At 31.3% G+C, this 20,178-nt stretch overlaps 1 protein-coding gene and 1 pseudogene across 2 annotated transcripts; both read left to right on the top strand.

Annotated features, from left to right (window-relative positions):
- The first annotated feature begins 4,922 nt into the window (after window positions 1-4,922).
- Window positions 4,923-8,173, top strand: LOC124838186 (DEAD-box ATP-dependent RNA helicase 57-like; annotated as a pseudogene). The gene is made up of 8 exons (XR_015781686.1): window positions 4,923-4,927; window positions 5,273-5,600; window positions 5,685-5,735; window positions 6,170-6,223; window positions 6,340-6,572; window positions 6,942-7,136; window positions 7,247-7,337; window positions 7,978-8,173. The product of XR_015781686.1 is annotated as a DEAD-box ATP-dependent RNA helicase 57-like (transcript).
- A 1,992-nt stretch (window positions 8,174-10,165) lies between these two features.
- LOC124838178 (CCR4-NOT transcription complex subunit) lies at window positions 10,166-18,773 on the top strand. Its single transcript, XM_047313707.2, has 12 exons — window positions 10,166-10,478; window positions 10,788-10,898; window positions 12,115-12,201; window positions 12,964-13,017; window positions 13,178-13,323; window positions 13,485-13,635; window positions 13,714-13,851; window positions 14,786-14,857; window positions 14,939-15,012; window positions 15,113-15,254; window positions 17,304-17,382; window positions 18,399-18,773. The coding sequence occupies exons 1-12, from the start codon at window positions 10,320-10,322 to the stop codon at window positions 18,494-18,496; spliced, it is 1,311 nt and encodes a 436-aa protein (XP_047169663.1). The 5' UTR covers window positions 10,166-10,319; the 3' UTR covers window positions 18,497-18,773.
- Window positions 18,774-20,178: the final 1,405 nt, after the last annotated feature.

The following is a 20,178-nucleotide window of genomic DNA, read 5'->3' as shown; positions in this document are numbered from 1 at the left end:
CACATGATGGTAGGAATGGAGGCAGCTCTGCGTAATCGTCATACGCCCAATCTCTCGATAACCAATCACTGCATCTATCAGTTACTAAAACTTGTTATTTTGAGATGAATAAGTGACTCTAATGCAAGAAGGCAACAATCATAAAAATATTGCAATTCAACTAAAGAAATGTTACTACTTACAAATCATGATGTTCCTCAAAAATTGGTTGTGCATAGAGTGGTTGATTTTGAGTGTTATTAGAATTGTCGAACACCACATGTGGAACACAAGATGATGTGCATGCTTGAGGTACATCATACATTTGCTTTTCTTCAGGTTTCACAGGTAAATTCATGTTTCCACGTACCATAGAAGTTGGTTGTGCATAGAGTGGTCGATTTTGAGTGTTACTGGGATTGTTGAACACCACATGTGGAACACAAGATGATGTACATGCTTGAGGTACATCATACATTTGCTTTTCTTCAGCTTTCAAGGGTAAATTCATGTTTCCACGTACCATAGAAGTTGGTTGTGCATAGAGTGGTCGATTTTGAGTGTTACTGGAATTGTTGAACACATATGGAACACAAGATGATGTACATGCTTGAGGTACATCATACATTTGCTTTTCTTCAGGTTTCACAGGTAAATTCATGTTTCCACGTACCATAGAAGTTGGTTGTGCATAGGGTGGTCGATTTTGAGTGTTACTGGGATTGTTGAACACCACATGTGGAACACAAGATGATGTACATGCTTGAGGTACATCATACATTTGCTTTTCTTCAGCTTTCACAGGCAAATTCATGTTTCCACGTACCATAGAAGTTGGTTGTGCATAGAGTGGTCGATTTTGAGTGTTACTGGGATTGTTGAACACCACATGTGGAACACAAGATGATGTACATGCTTGAGGTACATCATACATTTGCTTTTCTTCAGGTTTCACAGGTAAATTCATGTTTCCACGTACCATAGAAGTTGGTTGTGCATAGAGTGGTCGATTTTGAGTGTTACTGGAATTGTTGAACACCACATGTGGTACACAAGATGATGTAGATGCTTGAGTGACAACATGCATTTGGTTTTCTTCAGGTTTCACAGACAAATTCATGTTTCCACGTACCATAGAAGTTGGTTGTGCATAGAGTGGTTGATTTTGAGTGTTACTGGAATTGTTGAACACCACATGTGGTACACAAGATGATGTAGATGCTTGAATGACATCATGTTGAATGACATCATGTTGAATGACATCATGCATTTGGTTTTCTTCAGGTTCCACAGACAAATTCATGTTTTCACGAACCATAGAAATTGGTTGTACACGGGGTGGTTGATTTTGAGTGTTACCGGAATGATTGAGCATCGCATGTTGAGATGATGTACCTACTACTTCTGAGTCACGATGAGTGTTGGTAGCTAGACTGGTTTCTGTGTTGTGAGCATCAAACACAGGTTCTATGCCATCTGAGTAGATTTCTAAGCCAACTCGTTTCCTTTTCTTTAATCTAGTATTCCAAAAGTTCTTGATTTCATTGTCTGTTCGTCCTGGCAACTAAACCAAAACATGGAAGAGCATATATAACATAACATTTGAGTAACTCTTGATGAATATATGAGTGCTTTTGAAAGAAAATACGTGAAGTAAAAGAGCATTATTCAAACCTCCAGTGCCATTTTGGCCCATTTATTTCCCATCAACGCATGTAACCCAATGACTTTGTTTTGTTCTTCTATGCTGAATGCACCTCTCCTCAGATCTGGTCTTAGATGATTTGTCCACCTTAAACGACAACTTTTCCCACAACGAAGTAGTCCAGTGTTTTGCTGCACTGTGTTCCAATTTCCTGATCCATGTTCTCTCACATATGCTGCCAGTATTGCATCTTCTTCTTCTGTCCATTGCCCTTTCCTTAGATTGTTTTCCTCATTACCATTACTTTTATGCTCTTGTGAGGACGAGGACATGGTTGCTATAAAATAAAGAAATCAAAGTTAGTGAATAATATAATACACGGTAAAATAGAAATCACCATTTTTAATAATGTTATAAGAAGTGTATCAACACATACAACATTACAACCATAGTTCAACCTATATGATCACTGACACTAGTTTCTGATACTGTTTGAAATCTTGCAGCTTTGAACTGTAAAAAACAATTTGTTCACTCTCAACTTTGTAAATCACGTACGGCACAGCAACCTGCGAGAACTACATTTGCATGGTTTTGCATGATGTAAGTTGGAATCCAACACATAAATCTTATGAAAAGTTTCAAAACAAATATGCATAGAATGTACTTGGTTACTATAAAGCAAAAACAAATGAAAGAAAAAACCTCTAAACAAGTAGGAGAAAGGTTGCTACTATGATTGCAGTAATCATAATGAAAATCTCGTCATATAGATAACTGTTTACGCTTCAGATTTATTGTGTACAGTAGGTTATTAATTATGAAGGAGGTGTTGTATTTAAAGGAGTAACACTATCTGAATTTGCTATATCTTCCCTTATCAATTAATATTATCACAATAATAACTGATATCAATTAATATTCTCATAATAATAACTGCTATCAGTATTTCAATCAGTTTCAATATCAATATTGTTATTATATTAATATAACAAGATAATGAAATTTAAGTATAATAATATAAAAAAAATTAAATTTTAAATTGTAAACTAGTTATATTTTAAATGATCTAATAAACTTTTATCTCTTCTTAAAAAAAATTACACAAAATTATAAGAACGAAATTTTTATCTAGTAGATGGTTAAGATTTAATAATAAAATCTTCCCAAAATATTCAAATCCTTATGTGGTTAAGATTTTTTAAAATCAAATTTCAAAAAAAAGATAAATGTCAAGATAAATTATATAATATATATAGAGAGAGATAAATAGATATATACTAAATATTAATGATTACATACTAAAATCAATGAGTGGAAGAATAAAATTATAAAATACTTATAGTGTACAAAAGGTGTTACAAGTATGTTTGCAATCTTTTTAAAATTCTAAAAAATAATATGAATCAATATGGCAATTAAAAAATTAACAGAAATATTTTTATTTTTTATTTTTTATTTAGTCACTATAAGTTAAATACAACGAAAAAAATTAAGGACACATAATTTTATATTTTAGAAAAAATAGTTATATTTAAAGATAATTTTGGAAAAAAAAAGTTATATATACTAGGAGTTTTAATCATTTAAAAATATTGATATTCTCAATTTTTATTAAATATTATTATTTTTTCTATGTAGTCCCAGATAAATTTTACTAATATTTTTCTGTGCAACAAATGGGATTAATGTATTTATTGATATAATAAAATTATTCCAATGTCATATTTATAAGTATTCCTAATAATTATACAAAATTAAAATTATATAAACATTTATATTTATTCTTATACATTTTAAATATTAATTATTGATAGTAATTTACGGAATCGTTAATGAAAAATATATTTCAAAAGAAAGCATGAATCATATATAATTTTTTAAAAATTACATTATTAGTTATTAATTCCATATGACGGTAACGTGCTGGTAAAAAAAAATGTTACACTAATGTATTTGATGAATTTTGAAATATTTAGCATAAAAATAAAGGATACAAATATGTAATAGCATGCCTTTAACCCAAATAATTAATCTCTTTCATAATTAAAAAGTTCATTTGACTGAAGGTAGAACGTCAAAACGGGTAACCCGACCCGACCCGACCCAACCTGACCCACCACGAATTAGTTACTTAGTGAGTCAATCCAACCTGACTCATTTATTAACAAGTTGAAAAAATTTGAATCCGACCCGACCCATCACAAGTTGATGGATTAAACGGGTTGGCTCATTGACTCACTTAACTTTTTTTTCACCCTCTTCTTCTGAGATTGTTATAACATGTTACTTTGATCGATCAAATTGAAACAGTAATAATTGGAACAAATCAAACATAAAATTTTGCCGATTTAGTTTAATGAGACATACACAACCGTTTGACCAAGAAACTACATATAGCTGTTAACAAAAATATATAGCAGAGACGAACTTTTGGATAGACAACAACACAATGCAGCACGAAAAATTCTATTGCGAAGTAAAGGTTGTGCGTTTTGAATAATTAGTTTGATTTCAATAAAAAAATAGAATTTGAATAATTACTTTAATTAATTTGATTTCAATAAAAAAAATAGGTGGGTTGGTGAGCCAACCCGGCTCACCATAGGTTTAGTCCGGGTGAGCCGGGTTCTTAGTGAGGTCAAAATTGGCTCGCATCAAAATTTTCACATTTGTTTCTAATCCAACCCGGCTCAAACCCGTGGTAAGCCGGGTTGACTCACGAGTTTCAACTCATTTTGACGACACTAGCTGAAGGTAAATAATATATATTTAATTTCAAATTTATAATTAAACTAATATAAAAGTTCAATAAAATATTTATAACTTTCAAACAACCATGACTATGAAAAATAATAAAACATAAATAGTAGTAAGTATTTTATTTTAAAAAGAATATAATTATTCACAATAGAATTTATCCAAAATGTGAAAACTAAAAGAGGATATATTAAAGAACGAAAAAATAAATAATTCTTAAAGTTATTATTTTTTTAAAAACTCACAAAATAAAGTGTCTTGGTATGATATTAAAGTATTATAAATTATATATTGATTTAAACTTTAATTATTTACCCTGAAGAGTTATAATTTGTGATTTGGAGATATTATTAGTGGAAAAATACCTTTCTATCATGACCTATTATGATAGACAAAAATTATTCATTATAATAGGTTGACCGGTGAGAGAATTATAATAAAAATAAGATATATTATAAAGTAGTTTTTGTAAATAAGTTATAATATGAAACTTGGTATCTGTAAATAAATTTAAGAAGTTTTGTATATATAATATGAAATGCGGTAAATTCAAAACCTATTATTATGTAGATATGAACATCTGGCATCTCTAATTTCATTTCACGTTCCTTTTCACTCTAGTTCCTCTCTTTCGCTCTTCGTCTCTGAACCCTTGCATTTCTCGGCTCTCCTCTAAGGAGAGTTAGGTTAGGGGAAGGCGAAGGCCAGCAAACTGAAAGCACTAAAGGTCAGCGAACCATCGGAGACTGCTTCTGCCTCCGCTGCCTCTTCGTCGAAATCTCCAAAGTCTGACCAAGTAGGTTTTATGATTCATAGTTCACATTCTACTATTTGTTTTTTCCTAATTTATTATGTTTTTCTTTTATTAATTTCACTAATTTCTCCTAGATTGGTGCGGATTGTGTTTGGATTAGTGGGGAAATTAGCGACAAACGACGGAAACAGCAACGTCCACGAAGAAGAGGAAGCGCAATGGAAACTCTTCTGGTATTCACATCATCTTGCTTTGTTTACACTATTTCGTCTCTTGTATTCAAAGTTTCGTACCTCACTGTTGCTTCGTTTTCGTAAACCCATAAAAGAAAATGTTGAAGGATTCAATGTGTTTAGAAATTATGCATTTGTGGCGCAGTCCAGTGGTGAAGTTCAAGCTGATCAACAGTCTATTGAGTTGAGTAAGAAGAAGAATAAGAAGGAACAAAATCGACAACTCGAGGTTCCTTTTCTGTTTTGTGCAATTTCGTAGTTACAAATTTTAGTAAGTTTGTGCAATGGTTTCATATATTGAACATGTTTTCAGCGGGACGCGATACTCAGAAAGCAACACAACATTCATGTCTCTGGTTATAATGTACTGTCACCTCTTCAAAGCTTTGGCGAATTGAAATCAAGGTATCTTTCGTGAGAATATTATGTTGTCCATATCTGAGTAATATCCTACATTCCGTCTGCTTCTCATTCTGGTATTTGGTTTGCTAGAAAGGGATGATTCAGAATATTAATAAATTGTATGCAGCTATAAGTGTCCATCGTATTTATTGCGCAATCTGAAGAAGCTTGGATTTAGATAACCAACGCCTATTCAAAGACAAACTATTCCAATACTTTTAGATGTACAAATTATGTCTAGTTACTTGTAGTATAAGTATTTTTCATTTGGTTTTCTCTTCAAAAAACTGTTACTGAAGTTCGATCACGATTCATAAGTAGTTTCTGTTGTCCTTCGGATAGGTATTAACTGAATATTCTTTTACATTGTTGTATTTTTTCTATTATTTGTGATAGGATCGTGAGTGCTTTGCGTGTGCACCAACTGGTTCTAGGAAAACCCTTGCGTTTGTATGTCCAATGCTTATGAAGCTTAAGTTATTTTGCTTATTTTCTCCAACCCAGTTTGCAATTCCTGATGTCCTATGTACTCGATTACTATAATATATGTATTTTATGTTTTACAGGACCCAGAAAAGGGTGGCATTCGAGTTGTTATCCTTTGCCATACCCGTGAATTATCTGCTCAAATATTTCGAGAGTGCAAAAAACTTGCCAAAGGAAAAAAATTTGGTATTAAGTTAATGACTAAAAATCTCTTAAGAAATGTTGATTTTTCAAAGTTTCCATGGGATATACTAATATCCACACCACTCCGATTACGATTGGCTATCAAGAAGAAGAAGATTGATCTCAACAGGTATGATGATTGATTTTTTTTTGTTGATTTAAACTTGAAATCCTTGCAGTATAAGTGTCCTATATCAACAACTATTTATCTTGAATGCTTATAATAGTTGGTTTATTGTTGCTCTCTTACTCATATTATATTGTAGTTTTTTTATCCATTTTTTTTATTTGCTTGTATGAAAGTGGCATGGTCCGAGTGCTATAGGTGTAGCTCTACTTTATAGATTATAATGCTTCAAGCATTATAAAATTTTCCAGATTCTTTTAGATGCATCTTGCGATTGTGTCTACAAAGTTAATAGCAGATATCTGATGTGATTTATTAAATAGCTCGTTGTATTGATTTTTTCATTTCTTCCAACTACTTTGGGTGCTTCAGAGTGGAGTTTCTTCTGCTGGATGAATCAGATAAGCTTTTTGAGCCCGAATTATTCAAGCAGATTGATTCTGTTCTCAAGGCATGCTCCAACCCCTCAATCATTCACTCTCTTTTTAGTACTACCTTACCTGATTTTGTTGAAGTTCGAGCTCGATAACTTATGCATGATGTTGTTCGTGTAATTGTTGGCAGGAAGTAAGTTTAATGTAAAATATTTGCAAACATGATGCTCCTGAGCATATCCTTAATGCAGTTTTCGTTTACATTATTTTGTAGATAATGTCTAGTGTTTTTATTTGAATCAGGAATATGGCTTCTGAAACGATAAAGCATAAAGTGATTTTTACTCGAAGTGAAGAAGGAAAACTTCTTGCAATTCGTCAAAGTTTTGCAGAGGTAAATGGCTAAACTAATTCTTCGGATAATAATTCTAGTCAGTCCCACTTTCATATGCGTCGAGGGGTTGTGTGTCTCCCAATTAAACACTAATTAGTTTTGGTGTGTTTTAAAAGAAAGTCCTTACAATTTACTATTAATATATATTTTTCTATTATTATTTTTTTTGTAGTCTCGTTTGTTTTACTCAGTGTCTCACATGGATATACTTAAGTTGTTTGTTTATTTTGGGTTTGGTGTTAGATAATGTGTCATGAAGATAATATATACTTGGAATTTTTAATTACATATCACTTACCTTGGCTTGGCTTTGGAACTTGCAAAATGCATATAATATTGTAGTCCACCTCTTATTAGCTATATTGGTATTTTTATGAGAAATTGGTTGTGTTGTTGGTTTTGTGAAATTTGGTTTAGCAAAATATACAAAGCTACATGGTGCAAAGGCTAGCTAGAGTATAATATGATATTTTGTGTCCTTGGTTTGAATGAGTCTTGATTATTTGCATTTAATTTGTAGTGTCGACGTGAATTAGGCATCTATGAGTGTGGGTATTATGTAATGAAACACACGCATACCATTATTTGTACAAACATTACTGAATCATGGAATGTTTTAACGGTATTATTTTATTTGTAGATCTTTAATGATTCATATGAAAGACATTAGAAGGAATTGAGCTTCTTTTATTTTAAGTGTTAGTAGAAACTTGACTACAATTCAATAGTGTATGTCCATTAATGTAATATTTGGATTTAATATATAGTTTCTTGTATAAATGATGTATTAAATATTATTAGACTATTTAATGTTTGAAATGAATTCTATTTTGTTAGTTTCATTAAATTTGTTTATTTGAAGTTATATTGATTATAAATTGATTGGATGAGATGATAATTGGATGTCAAATTTAATAATCATTTTTTTTTTTAAGTTGATCACATATTATAACGAACGTCATAATACCTTCCACCCTGGACAAATGAAAAATTTTCATAATAAACTGCACATATTATGTCTGGACTTCAAAAACTAACTATGTCTCGAATAACTACGTCATAATATATCATTTTTGTACGTCATAAAATGTCATTTTTCCACTAGTATTATTTCACAATTTTGTAATTTGCCAAGGATTTTGGCTCAAATGAATTAATTTTAATAATAGTTTTGGCCAAAACAAATATATATCTTATAAATATGAAATTTATTAAACTTATGTGAATTGTAAATACTCAATACTAAAATTAGTCCTTAAATTTATAAAAAAATATTTATTTTTCTCTGCAAAGTGAAAACAACATAAATTCTTTATAAATTAACAAAACAATTTGCTTTATCAATTAAAGATGACTTAAAAAATCATCTGTGTCCATAGATATGATATACTTAATGTTAAGATAATAAAGGCATATCTTTTTTTTCAATTACAAACAAAGGTAAAGAAAAACCATAAATAATATAACGAGGGAATCGCAACCATTGTAGAAAAATCTTTTAAAAAATAAATAGTTTGAGAAATAAAAATATGTTGGGGGTGTCGATTACTTCGACAAACATTCATCAATATTTGGATACGGTTTCTCAAAATGAATATAAGGTATATTATCATATACAATAATAAATAAATATTATATAATTCTTTAAAAAATTATATCAAAATAATTTTGGAAAATTTTGGATAAAGAAATTATTACTATGTGTTTTTCATTATCAAATATTACATAGTTCTTGATAAAGAAAAATTATTTATTAGTTGATATTTTTAATTTTGAAATTTAAAAGTTTTTAAATTTTTTTATTTGAACAAAAATTTCAACTATTAAACAAAACTAATATTTGACATAATAATTAATAATCTTTAATATTTTAAATGAAATTTTAATTATCAAGTAAATCGAGACTTATTATGATAATAAATAATTTTTAAGTTTATTATAGACATGAAATATGTTTAAGCCTTAATATCATAATTAACTTTGTTTTAAGGCAGAGGTGCGGGAAATGAGACCGCGGTCCAGCCCAATAATAATGTAAACAAACAGGGGTGCGGGGAAAGAAATAATAGGGGTGTGCGAATTTACAATCAAAGTGGCCCAGCAAGAAAATATGGGCTGCACAATATGAATGGACCCAGCCCAACAACTAACATAAAAGGTGGAGGATGAAAAAAATGGGAGTACACAAAGCAAGACTCCATCTCCTTCTTCTTCACTCAGGAAGGAAGCCATTCCTCCTTCATTAAGACCTCCATCTCCTATTTTTTCGGTAAAACTATTTTCAACTACAATTTACTATTTTTTTAATCTTTTTAAAATTTAATTATTCAATGTTTTAAAGTAGAACATTTATTTATTAGCTTGAGTCACTAACCATTATTATGCACAACAACAATTAAACAAGCAACTCACACAAATAATGCACTAAGTCTAAAATGAATTAAAGATGTGCACTATAATTTATTTAATTTTAAATATTAAATAAACCTATAATTATCTTATAAATAATATATTGAAATACACCCTACTAACTTTAACTTAAACATTAACATGTGTTTTGTAAACACACTATTCATTCTACGTATTTTTGTCATATTATTTTAAATAAATGTCTAAATTTTTGCCAGATTTTAATTAAATTCAAAAAATTTAAATAATAATAATAATAAGCAGATTGATAAGCATCATACGAAGTAAATTATTGAGGTAAAAACATACGAAGTAAATAATTTATTCACTGTAAATAAAATAACTTCAGCAATGTCGGTAAATAAATAAATAATTTATTTATTTGTTTATTGTTTAAAAAATAATTTAATTTCCTTTCGTTGTTCTTGTTCATGGAGGTGAGTATTAACAGCAGAGCGGCGTAGAAGAGAGTGAGACAGACAGAGAGAGAGGAAGAAAACCTAGAAATCGCGTTTTTGACTTAAGAGCGTGACCCAAATTGTGAAACCCTAACACAGGAACGCAATCTGGAAGATGAGCATTCGAAGGTTGAGTAGCGAAGAATCGCAAGCGCTTTACTCTCTACTCAGAGCGGAACAGCGTCCATTCCATGAGATCCTCTCGCAATTCAACTCCTCAATTCCTTCCTCTCGTCATTTCACTATCTCTTCTTATCTCCTCATCCTGTTGCAGGTAACAATCCCTTTTCTTTTTGCCCTTTTTCAATCCTCACTCGCAATTCAAATTTCTAGGGTTTATCTATCAGAAATCTTGTACATAATCTGGTACTGATTAGAAACTCATTGTTGCATGTCAGCGTTTTGGGCGATTTTTTGTTTACTCCTTTTAAATTGTTGGGATGATTAGCTGGATAATGTGTTGTATTAAATTAATGGGTTGGGTTTTCGTTTTGTAAGGGGGATTTGTGTTTTAATTTTTGTTCGACACAGCTTTACGGGAGTGGTTTTGAAGGTTGTCTAATTGGAATCTTTTTATGAGCAGGACATCAAGGTTCTCACCACCGCTGAGAGGTTAATAGCTTTTTCTCTGCTTGTTGAGGCTTATTCATCCCAGAAACCTGCTTCAAATCCCTTCATAAGCTTTGTTGTCAACGTAAGCAGTTATTGATGTTGCTGTTGTTGTCTTGTGAACTTTTTTGTATGGGTACTGCATATGGTTTGTCTAATTCTCTGAAGATTGGGCCAGATTTTGAATGCAAGAGAAGGATGATATGGTTGTTTAACACATGAAATGGTGACCATAAGAAGGATGAGCTGGCACCTTAAATAAGGTTTTATCATTGAATTAGTTGATATATCGTCAACGATATGTGAGGGGATACATTGCTCAGAGGAATGGAAGGACTGATTTTATACCCGCATCTTTACTGCATTGCACTTAAGAGGCTGTGACCGAAATCTGACACATATGGAAAGCTAACACTTTTATTTCGGAGTGATATTCCACTGTTCACTGATTCTCAAATCTGGAGTTGTGACAGAGTATAACTAACTGTATTTCCTCTAAATTAGAATTATGTTATTAACGAACATGCTACCCAGAAAAAGAGTTAAACAACGTTTATCCATAAACTTGAGGTTGTAGAAATTGAATTTGAACTAAGTGTACCGTAAGTGATGGTGATTTTATGTGAATTAACACAATTTTGTCACTATGTGCCGAAAAATGTTTGAGTTCGTGCCAAACTGAGATGGCTTTAAGAGAATAAAGAGAAACCTGAAAAAATATATTATTGATATGGTTTGAAAAATACAACTGATTGCTTTTTTAGGATACTATAGTTACTTAGATCTAACCAACTGTTAGTTATTTACAACAGAATAATAACAGGAAATGACTGTCTAACAAGTACAGCTCTTACTGACATATGCAGTATGCAGTAGAAAATAACAGTTTTTGATTTAAAGTTAAACTAGCTAGTGGACAACCATGTGAGTAAGATAAGTGGATGAATGGAAGATACTCCAGATGTCCAATTGGAGGTGAGAGGAAGAGCTAAGAGAGCAATAAGATAAACCATTAAAAGGAAAACCTTAAAAAATGGTGTTATTTGAATCTGGATATTATGTAGCCAAGCTTGCCTGCTGAAATACATTGAATGTTAAGATTTCTCTTTAGACAATTCCAATTTGGAACCTGTTGTGAAAATCCTATCTGAAACAAGTATGCAAGGCTAATGATAAGCAATTGGAATCGTATCATATTTCATCTCTATACAAGTAATAAGTTAGATTTTGCTTTTTTTTCTCTACATTTTTTGTTATCGTGTTATATTACTGTTGAGGTTAGGATAATTTCTTGGTTACAGGCTTCCTGTGATGAAGGGTCAGAAAAAGTTGAGAGGGCATTTATTCTGCAGCTACTCGGTTTTGATAGCTCCAATAGTGGGAAAGAGGTTATAATCTGTTTGTTTTTGCCTTAACAATTATCACATATATAGTTCAGTCTTTTATTTATTCTCCATAATGGTGTTTTGTGTTCAACGTCATTCCTATTTTATACACTTAAACTTCATTCTTGTTACCTATTTGCAATTATTCCGAGTTTGTAGTCTGGGAAAGAGCATATTTCTAGATATTGTTGTTAGTCTTGTGCAAGTTTTGATGTTATAGGTACTATACAAAAGTCACCCTTGGTCAAGTGTGGAATAAGCAGATCAATAATTTAAAGGTGTTCTTTTTATCTGTAATTTTGTTGAAATTTAGCTGGAAAAGGGAAATTTTAGTAAGTAGTATGATATAGGAAATAATTTTTTAAGGGAGTTTATTTGACTAGTTTCTGGTTCATATTATTATTAATAGATACTGCTGATATGATTATTTTAATCTTTTTTCCTTTCAGCCGACATATTTGTCTGTTGGAGTTCTAACCCTCCTATGTTGCATTTACCTTTTCTCCTCAAAATTTCCTTGAAAAAATATATCTTCCTTTTGGTCATTAAATTTGTTTTATATTGGAAAAATTGTGAAAGGAATGTTGTATGTTGATTAAACATGTTGCTAACGCATTTCTTTTGTTTTAGATTCTGTCACCTGTTTCCCATGCAACATGCATCTAAGTGTTTGCTTTTGATCTTCCTTACTCTCTCTTGCATTAGATATATATCTTTAGTGGTTTGTTATTTCTGAGGTGTTTTTCTTTTCCTGGAGGATTGCAGTTTCTTAAACAGTCTGCATCAGATTATGTTAAAGGATTTGATGAGTCATTACATGTAAGTCACGATATGCAAAGTACTTACCCGTTCCATATCCAATATTGTCCTTCCTTAATATCTAATGTCTTTGAGATACATCCCTGCTTTTTAAAATTTCTCAGGATAGTCCTTCCCTTGGATTAGGATTTCTATACTTATTTATGCTCTCTGATTCCAGGAGTTCCCGCCTCTAGATCAGATGAAGCAGCAGTTTTCTGATAAAGTTCATCTAGAACCGTATCATTGCTTATTAAAAGATGGTACTGTAAAAAGTGTAGTCCCAGACCCTGATGTTCCCCCAAGTTGTGATGCAGATTCATTAGAGTATGGCCCATGCGGTGGATTGACTAATTTATATATATAGTTTTTTTTTATTATTAAATTTTACTTTGTTTTCAGTCTCTTCAATGGTTTCCCATAGCTATTTTAGAGTGGCAATTCAAAGTTCATATATGCTCTAAATTGTTATAATTACCAATTTGAAGGTTTGACGTGCGACCTGGAACAAAAACTAAATATGGTGCTGGAGATAAAGAAGAGGCAGTAGTTGGGTTGTTGTCAAATCTTTCATTGGAAGGATTAAATCCTCATTGGATCAGACCACTTCCACCAAGGCTGCCTATACTTGACGGGGAGGTGCTGCATATTTGTATCTTCTATATTTGATTATTGAGTATTAATGATTAATACTATTTATACTTGGAACCTTTTCAGCTAGTTTGGCTCAACCCTGATGACAATCATGAACTTATGTGGGACTATGGTATGTGTGTTGATACCAGCAGGGGGGCTGCGGTAAGGGACTTAATTGCAAAAGCTCTGAAGGGAGCCCTCGCACCTGCACAGCAAGAGGTAGTTATTATTATTATTGTTTGATAGAAGAGGAAAACATTGTAGGAGCAAAGATACCTAGTCAGTCTCTTTACATGTCTGTTAAGGATAAATGGATAAGCCACTTGAAAAGATCATGTACTTTACACTGAATAAAGCCAAACTCTTAATCTTATCTCAAATCATTTGTTCAACTCTCAAAACAATTAAAATGACTGTTACAATAACCAAGTGGCATGTGGATTGTAGATGACCATAAAAATTAGCTTCTTTAATATGGCCAAAATCTTCTAAGCTAGTTAAAAATTGGTCTACTGACACTAGACATCATTAAGAGACAGCAGCAGAACATTTAAGTAAAGGTGAACTCATTTAGAACAAGCAGTACACTATTTCTTACTTATCAAGGGAAACAACCTTGTGGTTTGTATCCTATGCTGAAACTTGTAAGATTATGATTGATTTTTATGCAATGGGTTTCCTGATTAATTTTTATGCGGTGTTGATTTTTAGGGAAAAAGCATTTTCTTCTTTTCGGTTGGGATATTTAGGAAAATTAAGTTAACCATTGTAATACTTCTCTTTGTACTTTAGCATCAATGATTGTTGAGTTCAGGTGAGAGACTGAGTTTCTGAAATTCTTATTGAAATGAGTCCAACCCTCCTGTACAAGAGATTTCAACAGATTTATATAGCTGTAACTGATTGTAGCAAGCTCTAAGTATCAGTTAGTTTGAGGTGACAGTAGTTTATCAAAATATAACAATCTAACTGAACTACTGTGCTGAGAAATAAAAAATACAGAGTAAAACTATACTCCAATGATAATCTGCTGTATATATATATATATTCCTTGCTAGTTGCTACATATTCAGTATGGAAAGTGATATCTGTACCTTTGTTTTAGTTTGTCTACTGTTTAATGAAATATGACTTGTAACTTTCTTTAATCCAGCAAGTTCTGGTGGAGCTAGCCAATGATCCAAAGCTTGTATATCACTGTGGACTGACACCAAGAAAATTGCCAGTATGTGTTTTTGTAATCTTTTTGGTGAATCAATGACAAAGTCAGGTCTTGGTGTTTCATTCTCGTTTTTCTTAAAATCAGGAACTGGTGGAAAACAATCCCCTTATTGCAGTTGATGTTCTCACTAAGTTGATTAAGTCTCCAGAAATATCAGAGTATGCATTTTTTATCTATTATATTTTTCTGTCCTCTAGTATATAGATTACCCTGTTCCTATTATTTTCTTTATTTCTGTTTGCTTATTTATGGATGCAGATACTTTACAGTACTTGTCAATATGGATATGAGTCTACATTCAATGGAAGTTGTGAACAGGCTTACGACAGCAGTTGAACTACCGTCACAATTCATTCATATGTACATAACGAATTGTATAGCATCCTGTGTGAGCATAAAGGTACTTCACTTTACCTTATTACCATAAGCTTTTACTTTCCACAAAACAATTATGTTCTTCACAAAAGATTAGGCTTTTGTATAGTAGTTACTGGTATTTAGTTCTTGACTTGTAGATTACGTGGGGATATTGGATTGAGTTTCTTTCTGATATTTTATTCACACATGGAAGTAGCATGGTAATCATAAAAACAATATGGATGTGTGAGAATTTGGAAAGAAATGATAGGAAATATTGACCTTAAGGAATAATGTTGTGGTATGATAAAAGTGCTGATTTCGAGATAGTAAAGGTTGTCAAATTGTAGAGTCTATGTAAGCTTGTGTAGTTTTAGTAAACTTGATTTATAAACTCCTAAGAGTTTATCTAATATATAAATCAAATGATATTAAAACCCCATTAATGCATTATATGCATTTATAGTAATCTTGATCATTGCTCAACATTTTGACTGCCTAATAAAGCACCGGCAGACAGAAGTGCGGTAGTACTTTAGTACTATATATGATCAAAGTATAAATGACCAACCATTTATCAATTAAAAAAAGCAGAAGATTCTAAAGTGAAAACTTGTCAAAACGGACTTTCTCAAATCACGAGTCCTGGTGAAACACATCGTTATGGTTTCTAGGGGGGAATTACATTTGATTTTAAACTACTTGACTTGAGAGTTGACGCAAGCTTACGCAAGTTTACTTATGTAGATAGCACGTTGATTTGTCTACCTATGATGATGATGATAATAATAATAATATTGTAAGTATTCAAGAGTTAACTCAGGATTTTGACAACCACTTGAGTTCACCATAATATTGTTTGAACCGGACAGAAATGTCATATGAATGCATGAGGCATGCATGCGTGCATAGTTGTTCTTGCAGGGATAATTGTGCCTTGTCCAATTATCTGCATCTGCAGCTTAATTTCCCACTAATCCAAATATTATTCCAAATGTTGCACAGTTTTCTGTTTTGTCTGACCTTTATGTGGTCTCTTTTTTATTCCTTACCATGATTTGCTTGTTGATTTTTTTCTACTGCAAAATTCTATACGCACATAGGACGAGGGGCAACTTCAATAGTAACTCTTGGTTGAGTTATTCTGTTCTATAACTGCTTGTATTATATATTAAATGATTGAATGTTTTGATATTATTTCAATGATCATGAAATTATGCTAAATCGGACATTGGTAACTAATAATCTTATAGTTGGCATTTATTTATTCTCCTTTTATAGAAGTTAAACTTATGCTAGATTTATATGTTGTAGTATTAAATATTATCTAATTTATAAAATTTTGTAGACTTGACATACTGAACAAGAACTTTAGTTTAATGGTTTGATCATTTTATTTTCAGACATACAAAGAGTTATGAAATTTGATCTTTGTATATGTATGTATTAATGAAGCATCTATGCAAAAATATATCTATTCTGACTGCAATCTGAGCTAGGTTGGCTCCCCTACCAGTATACCTCATTCATATTAAACAAAATAAAGAAATAAAAGGTAAAGTGGGAGCGGTCACACACAAACCCACTAAAAACCAAAAATGAGGGAAACAAAAGCTGTCTCTACAAAAGTCAAGAAATAACAGGAGGAATCCCATCACACCCAAAGCTACCCTTATTTCTATGTCAAAAAGCAAGTTGATCAGGGCATCAGTTGCTTTCTTCTCTATACATATGAGAAACTTGAAATTGCATTTTCAAATGATCAACTTATGTCGTGTAACATTTTTAAATACAGAAGTCCATTCATGATAAGATCACTTGTTTTAATCTTGACCATTCATGATAACATCGAATGGTTGATGGGCCTCTCTCTAGATACACTCCATACACACACATACACATAGATAAGTAGAGAGATAGATGGACAGTGAGAGAAAGAGAAAGATATGCTGTGTCCATAAAATAATATTGCCATAGAAAATTGCAAACTTGACATTGTTCTAGTAGCCATATATGTCTATGCACTTCACAAGATTACCATGCTATTTTTTTTATTTCATAATTAACACCTATTCTTTCTACTTTTTCTCAGGATAAATACATGCAAAACAGGCTTGTGAGACTTGTCTGTGTGTTTTTGCAAAGCCTCATTCGGAATGACATTATTAATGGTGAGTTTACTCTGTTGGTACATTGTTGAATAGTTGTCTCTTGCAACATTTTGTCTTAAAATGTGAGTAAAGGAAAGAAGATGAATTGTTGGTTATTGATTTTTTTCTGGATAAATTATGATCGGTGGGGGAAGGTGTGGAAATAACACACTTGAACATGTTTGGAATTCATTTAAACAGTTTTTTGATAATATTGTGAGTGAAATGAATAATACTTTGTTAAAGGCACACATACTAACCAACAATTTTTCTTTCCTGAACAATTCTAGAAATTTTTGTTACATAAACCTTAAATAAGCTTTGCAAGCTAGCTTAAAAAATTAGTTGGAAAATAAATTCAGTTACATTGTACATACGGCTAATCAGTAAGTCCTCCATTGGATAATCATTTTTCGGATCATCATTTTAACCGCTTCGTATGTTCCTGCCACCTTGCAATTTGGATTTAACTATGCTTTAGGCCTGTACCTTATATGAATTAGAAGAAAGCATGGGTTTTCGTCAAGGATCTCCATAAGTTCCTATATCAGATATAGTGGTTTTGACACGAATAGAGGCTTAAGGACACTTTGTGGTTGTCCGGTTTGAAAAAAACAATGCTATTTTCTCTACTGACCTTTTATCATTGGAGTTTATTTGGGATTTTGTGGCAAAAGAACAATATTGGAGGCCGCCTTTGTATTCTTACGTTAGTTTGTCATTTTGTGGATTTTGTGGCAAAAGAACAATATTTGGGATTTTGTGGCAAAAGAAATTGACATGCAGTGCTGCATGTTCCACGTTAGTTTGTCATTTTTTCCTGGACTAGTGTTTTTGATGATATCTTACCCTTTATTAAAAAAACAGTATTGAGAGTTGATATTGTCGAGTTTCTTGTTTCTTGTTCGCTATTAATTCACAATTATGGATCTACTTAGTGTATTTTCCTGTAAATGGACGTCATTTTATACATTGAACAAAAAACTAAAGAAAATTGCAGCATGTCACTGATTTTAGTAAATGATACTAACTTGCAGTTAAAGATCTCTTCATTGAAGTTCAAGCGTTTTGCATCGAGTTTTCAAGGATTAGGGAGGCAGCTGCGTTGTTTAGACTTCTCAAGTCTTTGGAATGATTGTCCTTTTAGCTTGTCAATTTCCCCCTCTTGCTGGTCTAATTTCAAGACATTCTGTAGATATGTATCTACCTAGAGCTAGGTAGCGTTATGTACTCATTTCAAATTGTGGACAATAAATCAAGATTATAGTTTTAATGTCATTTGCATTTAATTGTAAGGGTTTATTTGTGAAATGTTCAAACAAGTTAGAATAGGGAATTTAGAGTGTAATTGAATTCTATTCTATAACTATATAACTATACTCCTCATCTTCCCTGTGGTTGTCCTTTTGTAACCCTTTTCTTCTATGCTAGTCGAGTAAAATATCAAATCTACAAATACAAGTTTATGCACTTTATTCTTGTATTTTCCTAATGGAAGGGCTAAGAAATTGCAGTAGACCGTGTAGGTTGTTAAATATTAGTTTTGCGCACCTTAATATCTCTTCTAAGTAGGGTATCTCTATACTGATTACGTATTTTTGTTATTTAATCGTTTTCTTTGGTTTTATACTAATTATGTATGTATTTGTAAATGTGATGAATTTGATTTTTTTTATTGTCAAAATTCTGATTTTTTGTTCAATTTTTTTTCTTGTCTTTTAAAGCAAAAATCTACTCTCAATACTCATTTTTTTAACAATATTTTAGTACCTTTAATTATGTAATTTTATGATTAAGAAATGTTTATAAATCTAAAAATATTTATATAAGAATAAGAACTTTAATGTGTATAAGAAAAATTATTTATAAGTAGAACTTTTTTTTCTTTGAAGAATATGTACTTGTCTTTCTCTATTTTATTATTCTGTCCAATAAAATCTTTATAACTAGATGGAAGAACCAATATAAATATTAATTTTGTTTTCTCATCTTGCCTACCTCAACATCTCTGCTAAGTAAAGTATATCTTTCTTTTTAGTTCTGATTACAGTTATGGATTTTGTTATTCAATCGTTTTTTTTTGTTTGTATACTAAATTTTTATGCACTTGCAATGTGATGAATTTTGTTTCCTTTTTTAAGTTAGTGAAATTCCGATTTCTTGTTCAAGTGTTTTTTTCTCGTGATAAAATTTTGTCATCGTGACATGTCGATCGTCATATTGGTTCTCTTTACAGATTTTGCAAGTCACTGAAACGTGGTCTTTATAGGGTCAAAAAGTTTTTATGTGGAATGAGGGTGTTGATCTAACAAAAACAACACAACTTCAAATGAATATTCAATTCGTGTATAAAATATTTTTGTTTTTCTCTACATATTTTACTTTGTCTTACATGTTTCCAACTGAGATAATTAAAATCATGGAATTAAAAAAGAAAGAAAAAAAAAAAGGAAACTTAGCATTTAATGAATTCATTCGTGACTATGTTGAATTTGGAATAAAATCTACTTTAATTGAGATATAAATCTGGTATTCTTTTCCATTGGAAATCTTGTATTTTAAAACACCACAAAGGAGTATTCTGGTTTAAAAAATAATGTAAAATATTTCACATCATTAAAATTTCAAATAGAAATATTCTAAAAAGGAATTGATTTTCCTTTGATATCTAAAATAATCAGTGGAAATTTTCCTTAAAGAATAATGAAAAGTATTTATTATATCCACTTCTACAATATGTTCCACTTTTTATAGAAAAAATATTGGTAAAAGAGTGTGAAAATGTTGGGTTTTAAAGTTTACTCTAACTCAATAACA

The sequence above is a fragment of the Vigna umbellata genome, chromosome 8 (assembly GCF_029865625.1).
Source record: "Vigna umbellata cultivar VRB3 chromosome 8, Vumbellata_1.0, whole genome shotgun sequence".
Classification (NCBI taxonomy): domain Eukaryota; kingdom Viridiplantae; phylum Streptophyta; class Magnoliopsida; order Fabales; family Fabaceae; genus Vigna; species Vigna umbellata.
The sequence above is the reverse complement of the archived record's forward strand: the minus strand, read 5'-3'. Positions and strand labels throughout refer to the sequence as shown.

Bases quoted from the DNA above. Each gene is read 5' to 3' on its own strand.
- LOC124838178 (XM_047313707.2), top strand. From the start codon at position 10,320: ATGAGCATTCGAAGGTTGAGTAGCGAAGAATCGCAAGCGCTTTACTCT. The intron at 15,013-15,112 runs GTATGCATTTTT...TTATGGATGCAG, and splicing joins AAGTCTCCAGAAATATCAGA to ATACTTTACAGTACTTGTCA. The intron at 15,255-17,303 runs GTACTTCACTTT...ACTTTTTCTCAG, and splicing joins CATCCTGTGTGAGCATAAAG to GATAAATACATGCAAAACAG.